Source organism: Pyrgilauda ruficollis, unplaced genomic scaffold (genome assembly GCF_017590135.1).
Source record: "Pyrgilauda ruficollis isolate IOZ18807 unplaced genomic scaffold, ASM1759013v1 scaffold186, whole genome shotgun sequence".
Classification (NCBI taxonomy): domain Eukaryota; kingdom Metazoa; phylum Chordata; class Aves; order Passeriformes; family Passeridae; genus Pyrgilauda; species Pyrgilauda ruficollis.
In genome coordinates this window covers 576,746-599,708 of record NW_024517651.1, presented here as the reverse complement: position 1 = coordinate 599,708, position 22,963 = coordinate 576,746, and the positions used below count along the sequence as shown (strand labels likewise).

The window sequence follows — 22,963 nt, the reverse complement described above, 5'->3', positions numbered from 1 at the left end:
GGCGGAGGGGGCAGGCGGCGGCGGCGGGTCCGCGCTCCGGGCGCTCGGCGCTCAGCGCTCAGTCGCCATTTCCCGCCTACCGACCCGCTGCACCGCACCGAGGGACCCGGATGGCAGCGGGGCCGCCGCGCAGGCGCGCCCGGCCGGGGGAGGGGGCCGGGCCGGGGCAGGCCGGGAAGGAGGGAGCGGGGCCTGGCGCGGCGGCGGCGCCGGAGCCGGCGGGAGAGGGACCGGCAGCGGTGCCCAGCGCCCGCGGTGCTCGGCGGAGGAGGCGCGGTCGCTCCGGTGTCCTGACGCCGGGCCGGGCCGAGGCGCCGAGCCGGGAGGTGAGGGGAGAAGGGAGAGGGGGAGCTCTGAGGGGGGCGCGAGCGGGGCGGGGGCCGGCGGCCGGCGGCGAGCGGGAGCGAGTCCCGGCCCTGCCCGCGGCTCCCGGCCCTGCCCGCGGCTCCCGGCCCTGCCCGCGGCTCCCGGCCCTTCCGGCGCTCCCCGGGAGCAGCGGCAGCGCCGGCAGGACTCGGCGCGGACGGACGGGCGGACGGACGGACGGGCGGACAGCGCAGCCCCCCTCTGGCCGCCCCTCCCCGCGCTCCCCTGGGCACCGCCGGCCGCTCCCCGGCTCCCGGCCGGCTCGCCCTCCGTCCCATTCCCGAAGCGTAGGGCAGCGCTGGCTTGCGGTTTCGGTTGCTGTTTTAAGTCGCCTGTGGAGTGTGTTGTGAAGTTTTATTTTCGCTTTCTCTTTTTTTTTTCTAGGCAGTCTCTTTGTGTGGGAAATGCTCAGGATGCTGCGTGCTTTATTATTTGAAGGGCTTAATGAAGCAGCTTGGCCATCTCTTGCAGTATAGGAGCATGTAGTGAGGTTACGTTTCTCATCTCAGTGCTACTGAACTTGGGTATCTTAATTTTTCTCTTGATGATCACTTCTACTGACCAGTCTTCGTAACAGAAATCAGTTCTCGGGTTCACCTGTGTTATGACAGGAGAACATCTCAAGGTACTGCCCAGAGTGGAAGGTTTTTACAGGAGTATCTGGCATCCTCTAATTTAGCATGAAGAATCTTACACGGGTGTTGTGTTTCCTGGTACCTGTTGACTCCCTGCTTGGCTTTTGAACGTGGATCAGATTATAGAAGTCCCAGCTCTCTAGTCACCTAAAATATTTATTGGCTTGTTAAAGAGAAGTACATCTGCTGCTGTGAAGCCAAGATTTGTTTTAGAATTGTCACTGGACTCTACTAGTCTGTCTTTACACTATAAAGCTAATTTTACCATAGAAAAGAGGTAGTAGAAACAGTGGAAACTCATTCAGAACAGGGAACCATATTCCTTTAGAATTCCATTCAAGTATTTCTTGTGAATATTTTGTGAATGATCAGCTGTGAAAAAGGTTAGTTTGGGCATGTTAGAGCCTCATTAAGATGGTTTGGCAGTCCCTGAGGAGGAACCTGTATGGCAGGATAACTGTGTGATGTCTCACACTGTTACCCCAAAAGGACAGTCGCTGATACTTAGAAAGTGGGAGTTTTGGGAAATGGTGGGTGGAAATACCCTCTCAAGCCATGTAATTAAAATGAAATGAGCGGCCAGAGGAGCTGATCCAGCAAGATTCAAAGCAAGCAGGTATTTGTGTGAGCACCAGCACGGCCAAAAACACTGACAAGAGATTAAACATGTGACTCAGGTTCAAACTGATCTTTATTGCAATGAGAACTGCCCTTTTCTGTGTAACAGGATATCAAAATTTGTTTTTCGCAGTGCCTTGTGCTGTCCTGGAGTTCCCTGGTGCTGAATTAGGGAGAAAGGGCTGGACTGGCAGGAAAGGGAATATGGCAAATCATCTTGCTGATGGTGTTGCTGTGCAGGGAGGAGTTCAGAGGTCCCCTGCTGTACCCTGCTCCCCACGGAGCACGGCCTCAGCCCTGTGTGGGCAGTGTGAAAACCCTGTGTTGGCACACGGGGCCTTCAGAGCTCGGAGTGTGTGTGTTTGGGCCAAAGAACAGGCTGAGCTGGCAGCAGTGGGCTTCCCCTGGCCAGAGGATCTGGGCTCCTGAGACAGTCAAGGAGCACGTTTGCTTCACAGAGACACTGGAGGGGAAATGTGCACTTGTCAGACCACTGCCCATTCCTGCAGTGGGATCCCAGCTGCTCCTTGAAGGCTGTTCCTCAGAGTTTAGGATTTCCTCCCAACTCTGTCCCCTGAGCCTTGCAGAGCCCTTAGCTCTGTGTTTATGTACCATATAAAGTGATGTGCTCCAGAGTGAGCAGAGCTCATGTGGGGCCGGTTTTTGCAGCATCTGCAGCTCAGGGCTGGGTGGGGTTTATTCCAGTTCCACTTTCAGTTTAACTTCAGCATCTGGCACTTCTCAGCAAATTCAGGAGTCTTCTTTGGGTTTATATGTTACTATTGCCCATTTCCGGTGTTTGCTGTCCCTGTTGCCTTTCTGAAGGGATCGATTCCATTGGATTGGTGACCAGAGCTGAGAGAAGCAGCTCCCAGGCTGTGCTGCTGCTCCATCCCCGGCGTCTGGGAGCCAGTCTGTCCAGCAGCAGCTCCAGACTCGCTGTTCTCACTGCAGACACTCCAGCTGACAGCAGCAGGGATTCATCTGCTCCCAAACCCCGCAGAAACACACGGGAATGAGCCTTGTGTTTGATCTGGCACAGTGCAGCACTGGAGAGTGGCATGAGGCATTCCTCCAGGGATGCAAATGCACTGCCACCAGCAGTCAAACCCAGCTTTGGGAAGCTGAACTGTAGATTATCCATCCCAGTAATCCCAGTGTGGCTACACAGGGTTGCACACAGATCGAGGAATTGGAGTATTATGGTTTCTATATTGGCATAAAAATGTTCAGGCATAAATATCATTACTCTGTTTCTGGCTGGCTTGAAAATTCCACTGCTCTCTCATAAATAGAGTGAGAGATGGCCCCGGTTGGTTCTGTGGGTTTGTTTTCCTGTTTTATTTAAACTACAGAAATCTGGTCTCGGTGCTGGAGCCAGCTGGAACAGCAGGACACTGCTCCTCCTTATAGTGCCTAATCTCACATTTTCTAGTTCATTGCAGAAAGATTTGATCCTGTCAACTGTTTTGGTCTGTCTCCTCAAGGAAGGGTCCCAGGTTACTTCAGCTGGTTACTGAAATTGCAGCTGACATTTATGGCATGTGGAAATTCTCCTTAACAGGGATAAAGGAGAAAGTTTTCAGATAGGGAATTTCTTCAGAGATGTGTGTGTACAGGGAAATGGGTCCTGCTGAGAGCTCAGGACCTCCAAAACCACCACATGAATAAGTATTGTTCAGTCCAGCGTGCAAACTGTAAACAGAGGTAGTAAACAGATTTATAGAGAAGAAAACCTTTTGTACTTTCTGTATGTACTACTGCAGAACACTCGCTCACCAGCTCTTCTGTCCTGCAGGCTTTGGATTTCCCACCGTTGCTGGGTTTGCATATATGAAAACGTAAAATGACAGCATTTAATAAAATCCACAAACCATTATCTTGTGTCTGTTTGTTTCCTGTCACTTCAAAGTATCTTGAGCTCTTTGTGGCTATTAAAATGCTGAAAAATACGAGGGTTTGTTTCATCCAGAACTGGGTTTGACCTTTTGGCAACATCCTACCCATCAGTTTGGTTTGCCTCATTTTGAAATTAAAATGGGTTCACCAGTGATTCTTTGTTTTTCTGGGATCCATGTGACTTCTGGAAAGCTTTGGCAGAGTCTGTTTGCTGAAAACCTCCAAAACTGGGCAGCTAGGACTGGCTGGAGTAACTGGAGTTCCTTCTCTGGCTGCTGGGTGGAGGTGCCTGCATTTCTGACACTGCCTGAGCTCATCCCTCAGCCTTGGCAGTCGAATTTCAGCTCCCTGCTCCTTGTTTGAAATGCATTGCCACGTGGATCCAGAGGGATTTAGAACTGGAGCCTCAGACCCAGGACTGGGTGTGCTGCTGGGGCTACCTGGGTGTACTGGTTAAAATGTGGGCTGGCCGTGGTGGGAAGAGGCTTTGTTGGATTTCTGCTGTGGGCCCGGGATGTGAGAGCCAGTTTGATTCCCAGTCTCGCTGGGTGCTGAGGGAAGCAGCTGCTCGAGATCTGTCAGCGTTGTCTGTGCTGCCATTGCCATGGCAACGGGAGCCGGCTCCACACAAATGGCACAGGGATGTCGGAACAGCATTTTCAAAACAAACCCGAGCTGGTTTCTCACTCTCCTCAGTGCTGGGAGCGCTGCACAGCCCGGCTGCAGACACAGCTGTGAGCCCACGACTCTGCACCTCCTGCTTGGAGAGGTGCTCCTTCATCATCTTGGTGGCCTGGACCCTCACCAGTAGCCCCTTCTCTTTCCTGAGCTGTGGAGCCCAGAAATAAACACAATGCTCTAGGTGCAGCTGCACAAGGGTGAAGCAGAGTAATCACTTGGACGGAAAGAGGAAAAAAGAGAAAACATGGAATGCAAGAAAAAGAGGAGAAACATGAAGCAACCCACCTTCAGCACAGGAGCACAAGAGAGGCTACTGTTGATGGGCAGGGAAGGGAAAAGCAGCTGAGGCTGTGAGTGCAGAATGGTTTCATCACAACATTTCACAAGTAGCTCTCTGTTTAGGGGTCTCCCCAGGCTGTGCTGTAGGATGCTGCACTACTTTGGAGACAGTAGCACTGAGCTGGACTTCCACTTTTTTAAATGCGAAACTGGGGAGAATTTTTTTTGCCATTGACACTGGAAATAATAATAAACTGTCTTAAAAACCCATAACATAATTGTACAAGCATTGAACTTTATTTAAGAGGTTCGCTGAGCTGGCAAGGAGCAAACCTGACCCCTTCAGCCCAGCACCAGAGCACGGGGATGAGTTCAATCACCCTCACCAGGGCCATCAACCTGTGTCCACAGGAGCCCTTGGGGGAGCAGGGGGGACAATCCCCTTCATTCCCACCACTGCAGAGCAATGGAATCGTCTCCACAGAATACAGAAAAGGGTCTGACTTACAGATCTGATGGAGAAAACCAAACCGTGGGATGTGCTGGGTGTTCAGGATCAGGGCAGCAAACTGGAAATGAACTGGAGTGGCTGGAGTGGGATGGACACTCTGGGACAGCACACCAGCACCCACAGCGTGTTCACCTGGGCTAGGGCTGGTCCTTCCATTGAGGGGCTGACACAGCTGCTGGAGACATGTCTCTCACTGACACACCCTCTTTAACACAAAGATTTCCTACAAGCTGCAAATTATTTATATCACCTTTTAAGTCAAGCTATTAGTTGCACAACTTTTTTGGGATGTATCGAATTATTCAAGTCCTACTACAGATTTGCAGCTCTAGCTATGAGATGTGGTCACTGTACAGGAGTTCAGGGGAGTGTGGTGCTGGGCTGCAGTGAGGAAGGAGCAGTTATTGAACCATTCAGTTCCCAGTCCATCTGACATTCCATTCTCACTGCTGTACAAACCCCAGCACTCGGGAGCAGCAGCTCTGCCACACAGGTGGGACTGTAGAAAAGGAGTTCTTGGCTGTACATGGCTTCCACAGTGGCTTTGTTACATCAGGTACAAACTGTACAAGTTCTCCAGGTTCCAAGTGTTCTAAGTGGCAGAAACAGTTCAGCCTGTGTTTATAGACTGGGTTTAAGTGTAGAGATTATTACAGGACCAGGCTGAGTAACCAGCTCCATGTAACAGCAAAGATGTGGGTTTAATACAACCTGCAACAGTACAAATATGTACATATGTACAGAGGGGGTCCTCTCCTCCTGCTGCTGAGCACTCTCGGCACTTGATCCTCAGCTTCCCTGGAAGCAGGAAACACTGGAGTAAAACAGGTCCAGTTTTGCAGCACCTCAGGTTCCTGGGTTGAGCTCTCTGTGCCCGGGGCCTACAGGACCCCCTCGCTGAGGCGGGACTTGCTGTAGTCCCCCAGGTCGTTCTGCAGGTCTCGCTCCTCATCATCTGCAATTACAGATTGTCATTAGATCACAATTAAAATCCTCAGATCAGATCTGATGTGGTATCACCGAAAAAATACCAAAGTACAGTTCCCAGGACATGCTGCTAAAGGGCACAGCCCTGAGCTGGCCAGGGCTGGTGACAGGATGTGTCCAGCCCAGCTGTCAGTGCTCCAGGGGGATCTCTGGCTGCAGGGCAGCCCCACCTCACAGACTGCCTGACTGCAGACCCTGCAGCACTGTCACACCAGCTGCTGGCTTTGAGACTGCCTACCAAGCTTTCAAACTCCACCACTAAACCCAGCTCTTGCTCAAAGTCCCATGCCCAGAGCTGACACCATTCACAGAGGGTGGGAAGCTCAGGGACTAGCACAGGGAAGTCACTGGCACCCCTTCCTTACCAAGGGCCTCCTTCCCTCAAAAAGTGAAAAACCCTACAACTTCCATTTGTTCCAACTAATAAGCTTTTCCTGCACCTCAGAGCTATTCCTTTCTATCAGGAAAGACTCTTGTTCACAGCAAAGGAAATCCAAGTTGAGCTGCCCCATCCTCCACTGGCTGCCGAGCTGCCTGGAACTCTCCACACCTTCACACCCAGCACCCCGGGAGCCAGGCAGGGGCCTGAGGGGCTGCCCCAGCAGCAAAAGGCAGGAGTTCACCTGCATGACACAGGTTTGTTCCGTAAGAAAGTGCCACCACAGCACCTGGACGTCCTGGAGTTACTCCCCCTCCACCATCCAGCCACCACTAACAGACATTTGAGAAGCTGCCACCTTCAAACACCCCCTTGCCCTTCAGCAGGTGCCTGAGGGGAGGAACCAGGCTGGGTGCTGCCCTGCCCCAAGAACATCCCCCAATCTGGCCATTTCCCCTGGACAATTTCAATCTAAGCCTGCACATTCCTAGAGGCAGGAGAAACCACGTGGAATCCAGTGGCTTTGTGGCACATGCCACAGCTTTGTTCAGCCTGATGTAGACCCGGGTGATGTTTACCTGACAGTTTTTAGACAGAAATTCTTGTTCCTTTTTTCCCCTCCCTAAACAATTATAACCACCCTCCCTTCAACCCCCCCCATTCTGGCCTCTCCTGCCCTGCAGACAAATCAGTATAAAGCCTGAGGCAGCCACTCTTTCTGGAATACTGCCTCTGGAAGCTCCACCAGCCACACTTAAATCACAGCTCAAGCCAACACGACAAGTTATTAAGGAACAACAGAACAAAGCTTGGGAAATGTGGTTTGAGGTAGCAACACATCTGCTCAGACCAACCCGCAAGAAGAAGCTTCTAGAAGTCACCCTTTAACCCCAACTACCAGCTCTTAATCCAGTCTGTCTATACAGAGACAAAGAGGGGTTCATCAGGAGAAGGACCTTTCCCAACTTCAAATCCCAAGCCACCAGAGCAGGGACCTTGCAGGGACCCCACCTGGAAGGGAAATGTTTGATGGGGTCACTGTCAGTCAGAGCTGTTTTTTCAAATACCACTCACACTGCAAGTTACACAAGCCCAGACTCTGGGGTTTCACATTTTCCCACCACTTAGAGCTGCACCACGCCCACTCTTTCCCAAGTGGCACTGGGGAATGCTGCCCTTGTCACTGCAGCTGTTCATGGCACCCCTGCTGCCTGAGCCGCCAGCTCCCCGGTGAAGGCCCCACAGCCAGGTGCTCACACGGATGGAGCAGCACAGAGGGGCAATGAGAGCTCTGTGGGATGGGGACAGGGACAGGGACAGGGTGCTGCATCCCTGCACCGTGTGGCAGCCACCTACGGTCTGGCTCTGCTGCCAGGGAACAAGGGAAGGACAAGAGGAAACGGCCCCCGGCTGTGCCAGGGGAAGGTCAGGTTGGATATTGGGAACATTTCTTCACAGCAAGGCTTGTCCAGAGCACCCAGGCTGAGCGAGGCAGATGGCACCAGCCAGCACAGACTCAGCTGCAGTTACAAGCTCCAGAGCTGCATCCCGAGGCCCAGGTAAGGAACTACTGCAGCAAGGAGCTGGACCCACTGAGGGCTCGGGGACACACAGGAGACCCTGCACTCCCTGCCCACAGCAGCCCAGCACCATCAGGAGCATGGCTCCCATGGCCCCAGCACGGACAGGAAAGTGCCACAGGAAGGGACATTTGCTACTGGACCAGGCCGCTCTGCATGCCCCTGTGCCCTTGTGCAGCTGCCAGCCCAGGGACCACCCGCCAGAGGGGCAGGTGTGACACCAAGCCCCCTGCGAGTCCTGAGCACAAGGGGCACACAACAGGCTGCAGCTGGAGCAGCACTGCAGTTCATTAGCAAGTTAATCAATGGCCACAGGTTCTGGTCCATCCTATGCCTTTACTTGTGCACGAGTTTCAAACTGGCAGCCCAGCACAGCCTGCTGACACTGCACTTAGCTGCATGCTCACACAGTCAGCTGCTTTCTACTGGCTTTGCCCATTCATTTTGCTTAGATGCCAATTAAATACAGTGCCTGAAAAACCTCCACCTAAAAACTTACTAACTTATATAACTTATAATATTATGAGGGTCAAAATCAAGGAACCTGTAGGATTTTTGTCCCACTTCCTATTTTTCCCCCTCTTTATTTTACACTTCCATTTAACTGGAAATAATCTCTATGTTTACCCAACATTCTCGCCCTACAGACATGCAGGTCTGTCCCAAGTATCCCCCAAGAGCTGGATGGAGAAGGCAGACAAGGCAGGCAGAGGCAAGCGAGGGAGGCGATGCAGGAGCTGCATGCAGGACAGGGAATGGCCATGCACACACAGGTGTTAGGCAGCACTGGATCAGGAGCTCTGGGGTGGGTTAGCAGAACACCACAAGCCTGTTGAATCTGTGTATAATGCACAAAAGTGACACCTGGAATCACCACCCGAGGCCTCACTGCACACCAGTTCCAGGCAGGTGTGACAAGAGCAGGAGTTGAACCACTTCATTCCTCTATTTGACAATTTAGGAATGTCAAGGCCCAAAGCCCACCCAGCCAGGGGCCAGAGCTGGGGGTTTGGCTAAAACCATCTCTGGAATTTAGAGTTTTGCTTTTCCTAGCAGGAGCTATAGACAACTGCAGTAAGGTGCCAAAACCCTGTCTCTCAAGACTTGCACTGTTGCTGCCCCACAGAGAGTGAGACCAAATTTCAAGCTTGTTTGTTCTGTCTGAGCAATTTGTGATCAGCTAAACCAGAGAGGCTTTACACAAATTCAACAAGGAATTCAGCATGGATTTATCACAATGGGATGGAGGTAAGGCCCAAGCTCACCTTGGACGTCTTCTTCTCCACCATCACCATCCTCTTCCTCATTGTAAGCCAGCTCAGCCTGTTTGTCTGCCTCATACTCACCCACGTTCCCATCATCCCCATTATAATCTGCCAGTTTAGAACCCTGCTGCGGGTCCACAGGGGATTCATTCTCATCAAAGAACCGGCCTGTGGAGTAGGAAAGGAGTGAGTCAGCAGCAGAGAGCAAAGAAACAGGGAGATCCTACACGAGAGCAGATCGCAGGTGGAGGCAGTCGGGGTCTGTGGTAGATCCAGCTGGAGAGAAAGGGGGGAGAAGGGAGAGGGCTGGGGCAGGGGTTGAACAAGGAGCACCTCCGTGCAGGTGACACCTCTGTGTCACCCTCGTGGCACCTGACTGTCCCACACTCCTCTCTCCTCAGGAAGGGCTGAGTGAGCGCCCAAACAGCTCCACCTCGGATTGCCCACAGGCACCAAGACAAGATTCCTCAAAAAGCACAAGAGCACTCACTTTTGGAAGGGTCAGTACCCACTTCAGCTGAGGCCTGGCATTTTGCACACCCTGGAGCCAGCCAACGCTGCCCTGGTGCCCGGCAGTGCCTGCAGAGGGTGCCCTGCTGGCACAGGAGGGAGCCCAGCACAGGCCCGCCCTCACTGCTCAGCTTGGAAACTCTAGCTGGCTTTACACTGCTTCCCTAGCAAGCTTTAACCGTCTCCAAAATGCCCCAGATCCAGTATTTCCATCTCTCAACAGAAAATTAAGAGTGGTTTCAGATCCTGAAACAATGCATGAGAAAAACAGGAATCAGCTGGAAATACGGAATGAGCAGGCAATCACCCAGGCACACGAGAGATTACTGGTGTGATGTCAGCTCAGAGCTGGTGTTTAATGGGATACAGGGAGATCTCCTCCAGCCCAGTGCTGGAGGGAAACAGCTCTGAGTCTGCAGAGCTCACTGGCCTAGAAGACTGTGTATAAATGGGAAAAATGGGATTAAAGTGTGATACAATTCTTACACACTGGGCACCAAGGCTGTCAGGGCAGGTGATGATTCCCAGTACAAGCAGCTAATGGAGAAGTAAAACTGGAGAATGATTTCAACATCAGGATTAAAAATGGACAGATATAGAAGTAAAATTATCCCCTAAAACAACGTGTATGTAAAAACCAGGACAGAAGCAGTAGCATCCTGCTTCTCTGTATGGGGGAAAAGCAGCAGAATCACACCTAGCACAGCTCAAATGTCCAGGGTCACCAGTTTCAGGTATTTTCATAAAACAAGCAAGAAAAATACCCACAATCTGTTTAGAAATCCAAAGTTCCATACATTATTCATGCCTGCTCATGTCTAATGGAGTGATTCCGTAGGTATTTTTGACACTGCATTACATACAAAACCCAGGTAGGCCAGTGGGATTTGCACTGGTTAAACCCAAACTAAGCCATGGAAGACAAGGGCATGTACCCAACTTCCAGCAGAACCAGCCCATGGATAGCCAGAGACACTGTGACAAACGAGCACTGAACGGATTGAAGTTGACAGAAGGAAAGGTTGAAGTTGATGAAGAGATCCCAGGAAATGCAGCAGGCCCACAAAGGCTACAGACTGAGCTCAGGGAGCACAGTCAGGCTGGTGAGCCCGTCCAGTGCCACCCCTGCCATGGCAGGGACACCTCCTGCTGTCCCAGGGTGCTCCAAGCCCCGTCCAACCTGGCCTTGGACACCTCCAGGGATCCAGGGGTAGCCACAGCTGCTAAGGGAATTCCATCCCAGTCTTTGTGACCCTCAGAGGAAACAATCCCTTCCCAATACCCCACCCATCCCTGCCCTCTGGCAGTGGGATCCATTCCCTGTGTCCTGTCCCTCCATCCCGTGTCCCAGTCCCTCTCCAGCTCTCTTGGAGCCCCTTTAGGCACTCTAAGGTCTCCCCAGGCTCTTCTCTCCTCCAGGCTGAACAGTCCCACTCTGCACCCTCTGCCTCACAGCCCGCAGTCACCAGCACCAGCCAGGCCCCTGCCCACGCTGGGAGCTGCAGAGCTGTGTCACAGCTGGGCTCCTCCATACCAGGGGTGAGTTTGTCACCAATGGACCTCTCTGAACAGCCACTGACCATCAGGACAGACCCTTACACAAACCTGGATCAGCTGTTTCCTTCCGTGATAAAGTCTCTCCCTCACTGCACCGTTAAAACCTACAACCAGAGTTATTCCAAATATGAAGGAGCAAAGGGAAGAGACTAACTGGGGACAATTCCTGACTCTCAGGTACCCCCTCACAGCCCACAATGGAGACATTTTCTTCCCAGCTCCAACTATCCCCCACCATTTAATCTGTGACCAGGGAAGAGAGACAGCCCAATAACAAATTAGAAGCTTTCTCACTCCAGAAGTTTCTTCCAGAAGCTGCTTTGATGAAACAACAAGCCTTGCACACCTCAGGATACACAGAGTGGAAGCCAGGCCTGCCCAGGTTCTGTGACAATTTGTAGTACACTTGGCCCTGCTCCATCACAAAGGTCTATGAGTGATATTGAAACAACCAAAGTTTTTTCACTTTTGACTGAATTCCTACAATATTGTCCAAAAAGTGTACTGAAGTCAAGTAATAAAGTGAGTAACTCAGCATCCTGCATGTATCAAAGTTCTGACTTAAGCAATTTAACCGTGCAGTAATTTCCAAAAACATCTTAAAGTCCGATAAGGAAATAATTTTTTAAAATTAACTGAAGGTACACGTGAAAAGTAACACATTAAAGCCTATCTTTTTTCCAGGAACACATTATATTCCTTCTCAGGCTCCCTCTTCAAAGCCATCCTCTGCAATGGTCCCCTTTTTCCAGACAGGTACTTACACAGATAAAAAATGAAGGGATTTTTTTTCACATATTAAAGTGTGATATTGGCCAACTTACTTTGCTTAATCTTCTGCAAGTCGCTAACTCGGCTCTTTGGGATTTTTATCTGGTCTGGCTCAATCTTGTGCTCTTTCTGGGTTTCCACATTTTCTTCAAAATTCAAGTGCTGGAGAGAATTTGGAGGGATCTGCTTGGCAATGTCAGCGTTTCCATCGCTGTCACTGGGCAAACCTGCAATGTTGGAATGGGAAGTTACACTCGGAATTTTAGCAGGACAGGACTGGAACAAGCCACCCGCAGTGCAGCCATCACTTGATATTCTCTGACCTTAAAGTGACTTGATCAAGCACAGAGTTCATTTTCTTTGGGTTTGTCTCTCTTTTAACTGCAATTCCTCCAAACCCTTTCACTGCAAGACTTTAAGTTCTCACATCCTAAACCTTCTCCACGCCACCCTCAAGTGAGCTGCTCCCAGGGACAGGAGGACACTGGGCAGGCGACAGGAACATCTGATTGTGGCTACCAAGAGATCAACAACCAACCCTGAGGGGGTGGTGCAGCCCTAATTAGTACCCTAAGGAGCAACACTCATTGAAATTTCTCTGTCCACTTGAAGCATTTATCTTTCAAACTTCTAACTCTAATTCAGTTGTCATTGGTCAAAAGGCTCAGAAATTATTGGTTTGGAGGGTACAAGAAGAGGTCATACAATAGCAGCCCAAGTGCCTCAGCCACGTAAAAATGCAGCCTTGGATCTTACAGGAATTTATCCCTGGTTTTCTTCTTGTAACCAAAATATTGCCTCATCACCTGCTAACAGGAATTTTACCTGGTGCCAGGTTTGGAGCATGGGGCTGTTCGGTTGGAAGATTGATAACAGGCTGATGACCTTCACTTTTAGGAGCTGAAATAAGGGGCCTCTTTAAAGCTAAAACAGAACACAGGGACAAAAGCATTAACGTGAAACAAACACACTATTTACCTGGTCTTGCTCTAACAATCCTGTAAACTTCTGGTTTTTTTATCACTTCCTTAATGAAAATATAAAAGGTAAGATTCCAGGAGGGGCATTATCCAAAACATTCCATTCTGAGAATTCAAACCTCTAAGGCACAGTAGAAATTATCTGACTTTACACTTCACGAATTTTATTACCACAGAGAGATTTTAAAAGTCTGCACTCACTGTGAAACACATGGTGCTCACACACAACATCTACACCACCAAGACCCAAATGTGAAAGAATGAAGAGTATTTCTCCTAACCAGTGGGAGTATCTTCAGCTTTAGCAGGGTCATTATCTTCTATTTCAGGCATGCCTGCATCTCCTCCTGCTTTGATTTTCTCTGCAAGACAAGAAAAGGATATTCTGCCTTAGTAACCCTTCAGTCTGAACTGTGAATTTCCCTCTTGTGGAAGGCTCTAATTTAGAACAATCACTGCAGCTAATCAACGTACCTGAGCCAAACAATTCCTTCTTCTATTTCAGAGAAATGCACAGTCTGGAGGCTGGCAAAGGATGCAACCCAACTGGCCCATTCTCTACCACAAATGCCCAAAAAAGAAAATACCTTTGCCATTTGCAACATGTTCTGAAGGCTCCTCATTCTTCACTACGTCTTTATCTTCCACCTCTCCAACGGTCTCAGGTATTGCCTGGTCACCATTGCTGGGGCTGACTGCAGTGTCTTTACTAGACTGAACTTTTTGTGTGGCCTGTTAGAAAAAATAAGGAGACAACATTAAACACTTCCCTGGAAATTACAAAATAAACATCCTCAAATTCGAGATTACTTTGGGTCAGCAAAACTGCATTTATGAATTCAGTGATCACCAAAGCAAAGAGCAGAGCACTCTATGCACAAAGCTGTCCCTGGGGACCTGGAAACACAACTGGACAGAAAATGTTCAACACAGCACAGCTGCAGGACATTTCTACTGCCATACACGGGTGCTAAGCACAACAAGAACAGGTTAAGGTAAGCCTTAAGCCTCAGGTCAGAGCCTTGAAACAATTCTAGACTGTAAGAAAAGATGTGACAAACTTGCTCTCAATCTGCCCTATTATTTGAGATGTTCATAGATGAAGTAAGGAAACAAAATTTAAGCATCTGTTTGCAGGAAAGAGGCCCAAATTCTACTGGCAGCCTGCTTGATGTAATCACACCCTTGATACCATTCCAGTACCATCACAATTTGCATCACATTAGCACCTCAGGCCTCAGCAGAGCTCAGGCTCCCTCTGCAGTAACGTGGGTAAGGCTGTGAGAACACAGATCCCACCCTGGAGAGATATCCATGTTACAGGCAACAACTGAAATCCTCAGCAATGACATCATGGAGCAAGGCTGGAGCACAGCAAAGAATTTGGCCTCAGCTTCCAGCTCAGTCCACTGAGTGAGACAGTAGGCAGATTTCTTACACTAACACTCACTTAGGGCTGCTCAGGGGGATGCTGAACACAAATTTAGGGAAGAAATGTCCCAGGCCTCCACATCTCTGAGGCAAATAGCAGGCTTTGGGCTCTTCTCGTTCAACACAAACTTTTTTGGCATTACCTTTTGTTCCCGAGCAATTTGGTCCATTAATTTCTTGATGTTCTCTTCATGCTGCAGTCTCATTTCCTTGATCTGCTGCCCACACTGCAGGCTTGAGGAGAAACACACCATTAGTTACACTTCATTTGTTGGATCTGCTCTCCCACAAATAACATAAGGGGAAAAATATGAAGTGGCACAAAAAGCCAGACCTGAGATATAACCAGAATAGTCTGTCCAAGAAGACTGGTCCTGGCATGTATATGGAGTGGGACTTAATACAGTAAGAAAGTAGAGCTGGAAAAAAATAGGCACAGAGCCGAAAAACCAGTAAAATAAAGAGAATGGCCTTGAATATACTTCCTCCAGAAGCTGGAATGCAACCAAAAGGTCAAGCTGCACAGTTAATCTGTCCACAAATATTAATTCCGCTGGGAAAGTAATGTGTCTCTCCTGGCTGTCAACAGAGAAGGTGCACGAGTGCCACTATCAGTTACTGCTCCTAACTCAAATAACACCATCTGAATACACAGCCAGCTGCCCCAGCAAGCCACGACATCAGCCCAATCACCAAAACTCCCGTGTCCCACAAACTCTCAGCATAGTACAGAACTTTACGTATGTAAAAGTTTCAAACACTTTCTCAAGTCTTCCTCACTCCTCAAAGCAGGAGTACTTGTTCTCTCTGTTTCTCTATCATCAACTGAAAGGGCTGAAGTCAACTTAAAATTTTAATCTACACAAGGTGCTTTCAGCTGAAACAAATGAAACTACACTGCTAGAAAGGCAGCAATTAGCAATGCTGGTGACACAGGACTTGTCCTTTAGACTCCTTCATGTGTTAATGAGCTAAATCTCCATGTTATAAAAAATACATTGACTTAAAAATGCAAAACAATTCCACTAAGTCAAGATTTTCCTTAGCTCCTATCTCACGTTAGGAGAAGGACTACAACACCACAAAGAACTTGAAAGTCAAACAGTTAGCTCAGGTGCATCACCAAGTGAGCACACTCGCGTTTGACAATCAGCAGACACAAGATTAATTAGCACTTTTTAGTAAATACAGGTCCCCCTCACACACACCAGCCTGCAGCTACCAACACTCCTGAGGACATACCTGTCATACTCCAGCCTCCTCGTCAGGTACGTGTTGTTCTTCTTGTACTCGTGCAGCTGATCTTCCTGGCGGATGAACTCCTGCCGTAACTCTGCCAGTTGTTCTGGGCAAAAGAGCAAAACCAGCATGAATACAGAAAGGTAAGAAAAAATGCCCCATGGCAGATACAATTTCCAATATTGCTAAGTAAGAAATTGCTCAACTTCCATGCCTAGACATACTTTAAAGATTCTTAAACCGATTTGAAGAAGATGCCACTTTACTCACGTATGCCAGATGGCAGCATGAGTTAGAGACAAATTCCTCTGACACCATGCCAATCTCCCTAAGTGTTTCTGCACCTTAGCATTCAGAAACCTTGCACAACACTTTATCACTTATCTGCTGGAAATGTCCATAATTTCCTGAACAGTTCTGTCACTCTGAGTAACATGGAAGTGCTGCCAGGTTACTCCAGGCAGGATGCTCAAACACTGTTTGTGGCAGTGAGTGTACAAAAGGAGGCACCTTCCCGCTAACCGTAAAGCCAACACGGATTTCCTGTCTTCACAACTGCTCTAGAAGTTCTCCCTGCTCCTCAGGCTAGGAATAATGAAGCTCTGTACTATTTTAAGCTGCAGCTACACAGATACAGGCAGAGCCCATGTGTGTTGTGTGCAGGCATGTTCAGATCTGATCAGGTTCCGGCTCACTCTGAAGTGCTCTGAATACAGCAACACCCCAGGCATTATAATCATGTCTGTACAGCACTGCAAATATGCATCCTGGACCTTTTCTAACTCAGCAGTGTTTCTGATCAAACTCTACTAAACTCATGTTTGGCCATGGAAATGATTCTACTGTCTTGTAACTCAGCAGTGCCAGAACACACATCCTTTCTGCAGCAAAGTGAGAGCCAGCTCCGCACTTACCCACACCAGGTAACAAACACAATGAGATTTTACATGATGAGAAATGTGGAATTATGAGTTCCAGCATCACCACATCCCTCATTTATACTGCATTCTGCAGCACCTGGGCAGTTAAAATGCACAACTTCAGCCTGCCAAATGAGTTGGCCATGAATCCCTCACCCTTTAGCCGATGTATGTCTGCCATCTGATACGAGATGTTGTTCTGCAGCTTCATCTGGAAGGAAGAAAAGGCTGGATAAATACAGGTGATAAATACAGCAGGTTGGGGAGGGTTTGGGCTGTGAACACTCAGGTGTGTCTGTTTGCTTGGTGAAGCCAGCATATGGAGAGGATTATCAGAGTGACGTGCACTAAGTTCCTGTAAATCTAAGAAATGTGTATTTAGTGAGTGTAAGTGACATCACCAAACTAAACATTGTGTTCAGGCTTTGCTAACAAAGGCTTAAATTTTAATTCCAGAACATATTTATATCAAAAAACTAGATTGTCTCGACTAAAATAAACATGCTGCATCCTGATATTGCAAGAGGGACAGTAAACAGCCAATGTCAAAGCACAGGTAGATAAAAATAAATACAGCATCAACAGCAAAACCAATTGTTACCTAAGATATATGATACAATAGAATTGTTATATTTAAATAGATCTTTTATGTGTTGCTATCTAACATCCTAACACACATTTTATTTTGAGAGGGAATCTCACACCAGTAAACAACAACAGCTTTTAATTTGGCATTTTTAGTAAGGAAAAAAATAGTTACAAAAGTAAGAAATGCATGTACACAAAGTCCTGAAGTAAAGATGCTTTGTTTTGTCATTACATAAAGAAAAAAAAACCAGCAGGAACTAGCAGAAAGATTAAGGTGTGGAATATTCTGAAAAAGCAGGTAAAAATCCCTGCCTGCCCTCAGGCTGTGGCTGTTCTTCTTGCAGTTTCACAGTGATACAGAGGGTAACTGCAGGAAGGTGCTGAGCAGGACTGTCACGCGTGGGTGACAAGGTCAGCATCACCTCTGGGAACAGCACACTGCAGTGCCAGCACAGCCACTCAGCCAGGACGTGGTGGGACATACACGGGACACACCTGGACACAGGGGCTGTTTCAGTTCCCCCCATAGTCCCTGAAGTGTCTGTGTCAGTCAGACCTCTGTTTCCTGTCAAAAAACCCCAAAACACAACTGCCCTGCCTTCAGGACTTCCTCCCTGCACCTGAGCCTTCCCTTTTATCAAATTCTTCATTATTTAAATGCATTTCCCACTGTGGTTTTGTTGTTACAAGAGGCACTGTGAGCAGGCTGATCCCTTTGTCCCGTTGGGTATGATCAGGCATTCCTGCCTTGGCTCTCCAGCCATGCAGGAACTGCAGAGATGGTGCTTTCCTGCAGCACAGGGCACACAGAGCATCCCACAGCTCCGGGCACACAGCAGAGCTTCCTTGGGCAGCAGAGCTTTTGTGCCAGCCTGCAGGATCCTGGCTGTCCCGGCCAGCAGGGCACTGCAGGACCCTGCCTCACCCCTGGAGAAGGGCACATGGAACGCAGGCAAATCCTGACCCATGCCCAAAACAAAAGCCAAGAGGGTTCTAGGGCCTGGAGAGGCACCACCACAGCTCCCACCTATGACAGGACACAGCGCTGCTTCACAAGGCTTCTCCCAAAAAAAAAAAAAAAAGCAAGCAGAACTCTAAATTTCTAGGGACAGAGCAGAAAAACCAGTAAAATAAACAAAATGGCCTTGAACATATTTCTTCCAAATCCTGAAACATAACCGAAAAGTCCAGCTCCACAGTTAATCTGTCAGCATTTATTAATTCCACCAGGAATGTGATCTTTAGGTAACCTGAGCCCTCTGACCACAGTGCTCTGAAAGAGGGACAAAATTACTCCCCACAGGGATACTCAAGGAGCCTCCTGGCACGTCACAGCCACGTTTGTCTCATGCTCTGCCAGCCAAGGCATTCAAGGCCCCCTTACAGGATGCACAAAGCAACATCTCATCAGGGCCAGCCTGGGTAGGACTTGTAGAGCTTCACTTCAAATGCACAACTGGCTCTGCAGTGGGGACACTCAGGGAAGGGGACACACAGGGAAGCAGAAAACACAAGTCACCACCAAGCCTCTCCATGCACTGGGCACCCGCCGCGCCAGCTCCCCCTCCAACAGGGGACAGGGGAGCAGGTACACCCAGAGATTTGTTGGGTGAATGAACAAGTATCTCCCCCTCTTGCAAAACTACAGGCAATAATCATATTTTCCTATATTCCACTCTAATGCAGGTGTTCCCCAGAACCCAATAAATCTATGAACAAAGGAGATCCTGGGAAGTAGCAGGGTCTGTTTTCAGACCTATGAGAATTCCTCACACACAAATCCTTCCCACTGGCTCTTGCTTATCCCATAACCATGTGCCTGGCTGGGGGAGGGCTGCTGTCTGTGAGCAGGAGCTGCATGGCAATGTGCAGCACTTTTATCACACAATCTTTCCTTTTGGTGATTTTGAGTTTCAGAGAGAAGTGACAGAATTTATATCCAAACCAGCTCAGCTGACAGCAAATGTCCCTCATCTGAAGGACAGAAAAGGAGGAAGCTTTTTTATGATTCATGGGATCTGTTCCACCTACACATGCAAAACCCACAATCCATGAGCCATGGCACAGGTCCAGCTCTTCCTGGGCCCCATCCTCCTTCAGTCTAGACCTGTTTGTATTGCTGAGCTCTCAGGGCCTTTCCAAGCACTTGGGATGGAGAAAATAAACCCTCTGCAGCCCAATGAGCCCTGCACAGGAAAAAAACCCACCAGAAATCCTATGCATGGTCATGTGGCAACCCTCCAGTGAATCCTGAGTTGTGAATCTTGCCATGTAACAACTCCAAGTTGCTGCTGTCAAGCTACAGCTTTGCAAACTGGGGAGTTACCAAGTTTTGGCAACAAAGAACAGAGCCAGCTGCTGCTGGGGGTGTTTGACTGAGCAGTTCATCCCGAGCACTTCTGGGCAGCAGGTGAGGGCAGGGCAGTGTTCCACACCTGGCAGGGCCAGCAGCAGGTATGGAATGAGAGGTGCTCCGTGCACGCTGGGTGCCTGCCACCTGGAACATCTCCAGCACGGACTCCTGCCAGTCCCACGTTTCACTGCGCTCACGGCAAACGGATGCGCTGAGCCATGGAAAAACCCCAAACCCCAAGGGCATGCTGCCAAAAACCCATGGAATACTCAGGGAGCTGGTGCTACCTGTGCATGCAGCACCTGCCCAAACTCCAAGGTAGGCATTACCCCTGCTTGCCTCTCACAGGGCGCTTCATAAGAGAACTCCTTGTTTGTTCCAAGGTCCAACAGATCCTCAGGAGCTCACCGCAGGAGGGGAGAATTCCCAAGAATTCACGTTTTCCTGTTTCTTTTTAAACACAAGACACTGGGTCACACTCACATATTTGCTCCCAAAAGCAAACAACACCCTGGTGCAGTGTGACTGGCTCGTTCCACAAGCAGGGGACACAGGGGAGAGCCAAGGCTTTGGCCTTGACTCCAGAAATCCCTGAGCCAAGAGGAGGCTGCTGCAGAAACTGGAGTTGCCTCAGCACTGGGAAAGGCACTTGATTTATGTGACCACAAGGCAAAGAACCTCAGCTGAGGACAAAGGAGCACAAAGCAGAACTGACACTGAGACTCTTCAAACGAGTTTTCCTTAAAATGAGCCTGAATTTGTTGAACTTGATACCAATGTTGGGGTTTTATTTCAGCTCCTGCATTTCACAAACAGACTAAGATCACAGGTAAGGAGCAGTTTGGTCAGACAGACTTGCGAAATTCTATTTTGAGAGGAAAAAAATTATCATTCAAGTCTTTTTTGGTCAGACACTTTATATCTGCTACTGTTTCCTTGTAACAGACTTTTATTCCCTAAAACAAAGCTTTCTTCTCTACTCTCAGAGAAGCAGCGGTCCTTAAAAGGAGTCACTTAAAGGGTTTTAGAAAAAAAATAAACATTGTTGCCACTAAGAAAAGACAGTGGCTTACACGGGAGGAAAAAAGGCCAGCCACTGGCTTTTGATAAAATCCTGCTCTTCTGGCCTCTCAGGGCACTCTGAACATTTTGAACACAAGAGAGAAGATGTTCAAAAGCTACGAGCTCCCACGGCCTTCAGTGGCAGCTTCTGGAACAAAGGAGGAAGGCACACTGCACACACCACAGGCAATTAACACTAAATTTGATTTGGGAGGTTTACTGGGCAGGTTTGTCTTGCTGCCCTCTGGCTCTGCCCTGTGCAGTGTCACACTCAGAGTGTCCAAAGGCCAGGCAGATCGCAGGGAACAGCAGAGGGGTGGGCAGGCAGGGGCAGCCAGCAGCAGCTCCAGTAACCAGTGCTGCACCGCCCAGCTCAGAGCTACATCTCCTCCTCCAGTGTCCTACAGGAACACACCACAGATTTCCAAAAGAATACCAGTTCCTTGCATTAACAGCACCCCTTGTCATGGAGCCCAGTAACTGATCCCAGAATCCCTGAGGCTGGAAAAGCCCTCCCAGACCATCCAGCCCAACTTGTACCTGATCCCCACCTTGTCACAGCCCAGAGCACTGAGTGCCACATCCAGGAATTCCCTGGACACCTCCAGGGATGGGCACTCCAAACCTCCCTGGGCAGTTCCAGTGCCTGACCAGCCCTTCCAGGAAGAAATCCTTCCTCACCTGTGCCTGACAGCTTACCTGAATCCTGCCAGGGGAGTTTTACACCCACAGGCACTGACACTAACACACCAAACCAGCTGACTGCCCTTTTGCAGACAGAAGGGGAAGTATCTTGGCTAAACCCCAACTGCTTTATAATCCCTGAATCACTGAGGCTGGAAAACACCTTTAAAATCATAGAGTCCGTATCATATCCAATTGGAATTTTTATTGCAGTCTAAGAAGAGACAGAAATTAAAAAGATGTTTGCTGAACACACAAAGGGCTTGATTTTAATGGTTCAGTAGGAAACATTAATACAAACTTAATCAGTTTGAGGGAATCTAACTCTGGAATGTGACGTGTACATATTCAGCTTTTTCTGTGACAACTCAATGCATTTTCTGAGGCTGCTCATCCAATGTGCAATAAGAAAGGGCCAGAAAAACAAACCTAGCCAGAATAAACCTAGAGAGTGTGGCATTTCCACAAATCCCGCTGTGAGAACAGTTCAATGTTCAATGAGCAGAGAGATGACCTGCATGCAAATACATCCCACATGCCCCCTGAGCAGGACTTGCATGCTGAGCCCCGTGAACTTCCCACTTCAGGACGGTTATGAAAGCACAACAGTGAAAGTTGAACCATTCACTCATATTCCACAACAAAAGAAATCCCCAGGCCACCCCCACTGAAAGGGCCAGCTGAATTTTCAATGAGCTTGGCTTCTCCAAGCCAAGGAAAATGACACGTTAGTCAGCAGCGGGGTTGTTTGAGTTTTTTTCCCTCAAGTACACGCTGGCAGCATAAAAATCAGAGTGTGCTGTACCAGGCATTCCAAGAGGCAAGCTCAGGGTGCTACTGAACACCACACTGATTTAATTTCCCTTGAAACTGTAGTTTTTTTTTATCTGGTTTCTTGAACAATCACAAAAGATCAAATATTCTCAGCAGAGACAGCTAAAAAGCAGTAAGTAAATTTGAAACAGCCATCTGGAAACGAGCGATCTCTCGGGATTTTCATTGTTCACACACACACTGGACATCTTCAGCTCTTTTTGGGGACGTTTTCAGAAAACAGAGAGCGCTGCAGTTGTCCCAGCAGCACCAAACCTGAGCCTCGGGAGCTCGGTTCACCCGCGGGCTGCAGAGGCTGCGGGGACACCTTGGGCAGGCGAGGACTGGCAGTGCCCCGGGCTGAGCCGCCCCGCGGGGCACGGGACCCCCCGCCGCCTCCTGCCCTTACCTTGCCGTCCTCGCACCTCTTCACCTGGCCGTCCCTGGCCTGCAGCTGGCTGCTCAGGTGGCTGTAGTCCGCCTCCTTCTGCTCCAGCTGCTTCCTGTGCGAGTCCACCTTGCCCAGGAGGTCCGAGTTGCGCCGCTCCAGGCGGCCCCGCGCCACCTCGGTGCGCTGGGCCTGGCTCTGCAGCTCGGCCAGCTCCTCCCGCAGCAGGGCCTGCCGCGACGCCGCGTTCCAGCAGTGGAAGGCGAGCACGGCGATCACGGCCAGCAGCGCCACGAGCACCAGCGAGGGCAGGCGGCCGCCCCGGCGGTTCGCCCCGAACCCCACCATGGGGGAGGCCGAGGGCGGCGGCTTCAGGCGCAGCGGGGAAGGCGCTCAGGGGGCCCTGAGCGTGCGGGGGGATGTGAGGGGAAGGGGGTATCCTGAGGGGGGGAAGAGGGAATGACCCG

The 22,963-nt window shown here is 49.6% G+C and overlaps 1 protein-coding gene across 1 annotated transcript in view; it reads right to left on the bottom strand.

The window, feature by feature from the left end:
* Positions 1-5,671: 5,671 nt before the first annotated feature.
* The window catches only part of GOLM2 (golgi membrane protein 2), a 17,818-nt gene continuing 526 nt past the window's right edge, over positions 5,672-22,963 (bottom strand). Inside the window, exons 2-11 of the mRNA XM_041464995.1 lie at positions 22,518-22,962; positions 16,765-16,819; positions 15,692-15,794; positions 14,593-14,683; positions 13,606-13,750; positions 13,300-13,380; positions 12,864-12,962; positions 12,092-12,265; positions 9,201-9,368; positions 5,672-5,944 (exon numbers count right to left, since the gene is read on the bottom strand). Of these exons, the coding sequence (XP_041320929.1) occupies positions 5,871-5,944; positions 9,201-9,368; positions 12,092-12,265; positions 12,864-12,962; positions 13,300-13,380; positions 13,606-13,750; positions 14,593-14,683; positions 15,692-15,794; positions 16,765-16,819; positions 22,518-22,844 (1,317 nt within the window). The 5' untranslated portion in view covers positions 22,845-22,962 and the 3' untranslated portion in view covers positions 5,672-5,870. The remainder of the gene's footprint in view (positions 5,945-9,200; positions 9,369-12,091; positions 12,266-12,863; positions 12,963-13,299; positions 13,381-13,605; positions 13,751-14,592; positions 14,684-15,691; positions 15,795-16,764; positions 16,820-22,517; position 22,963) is intronic.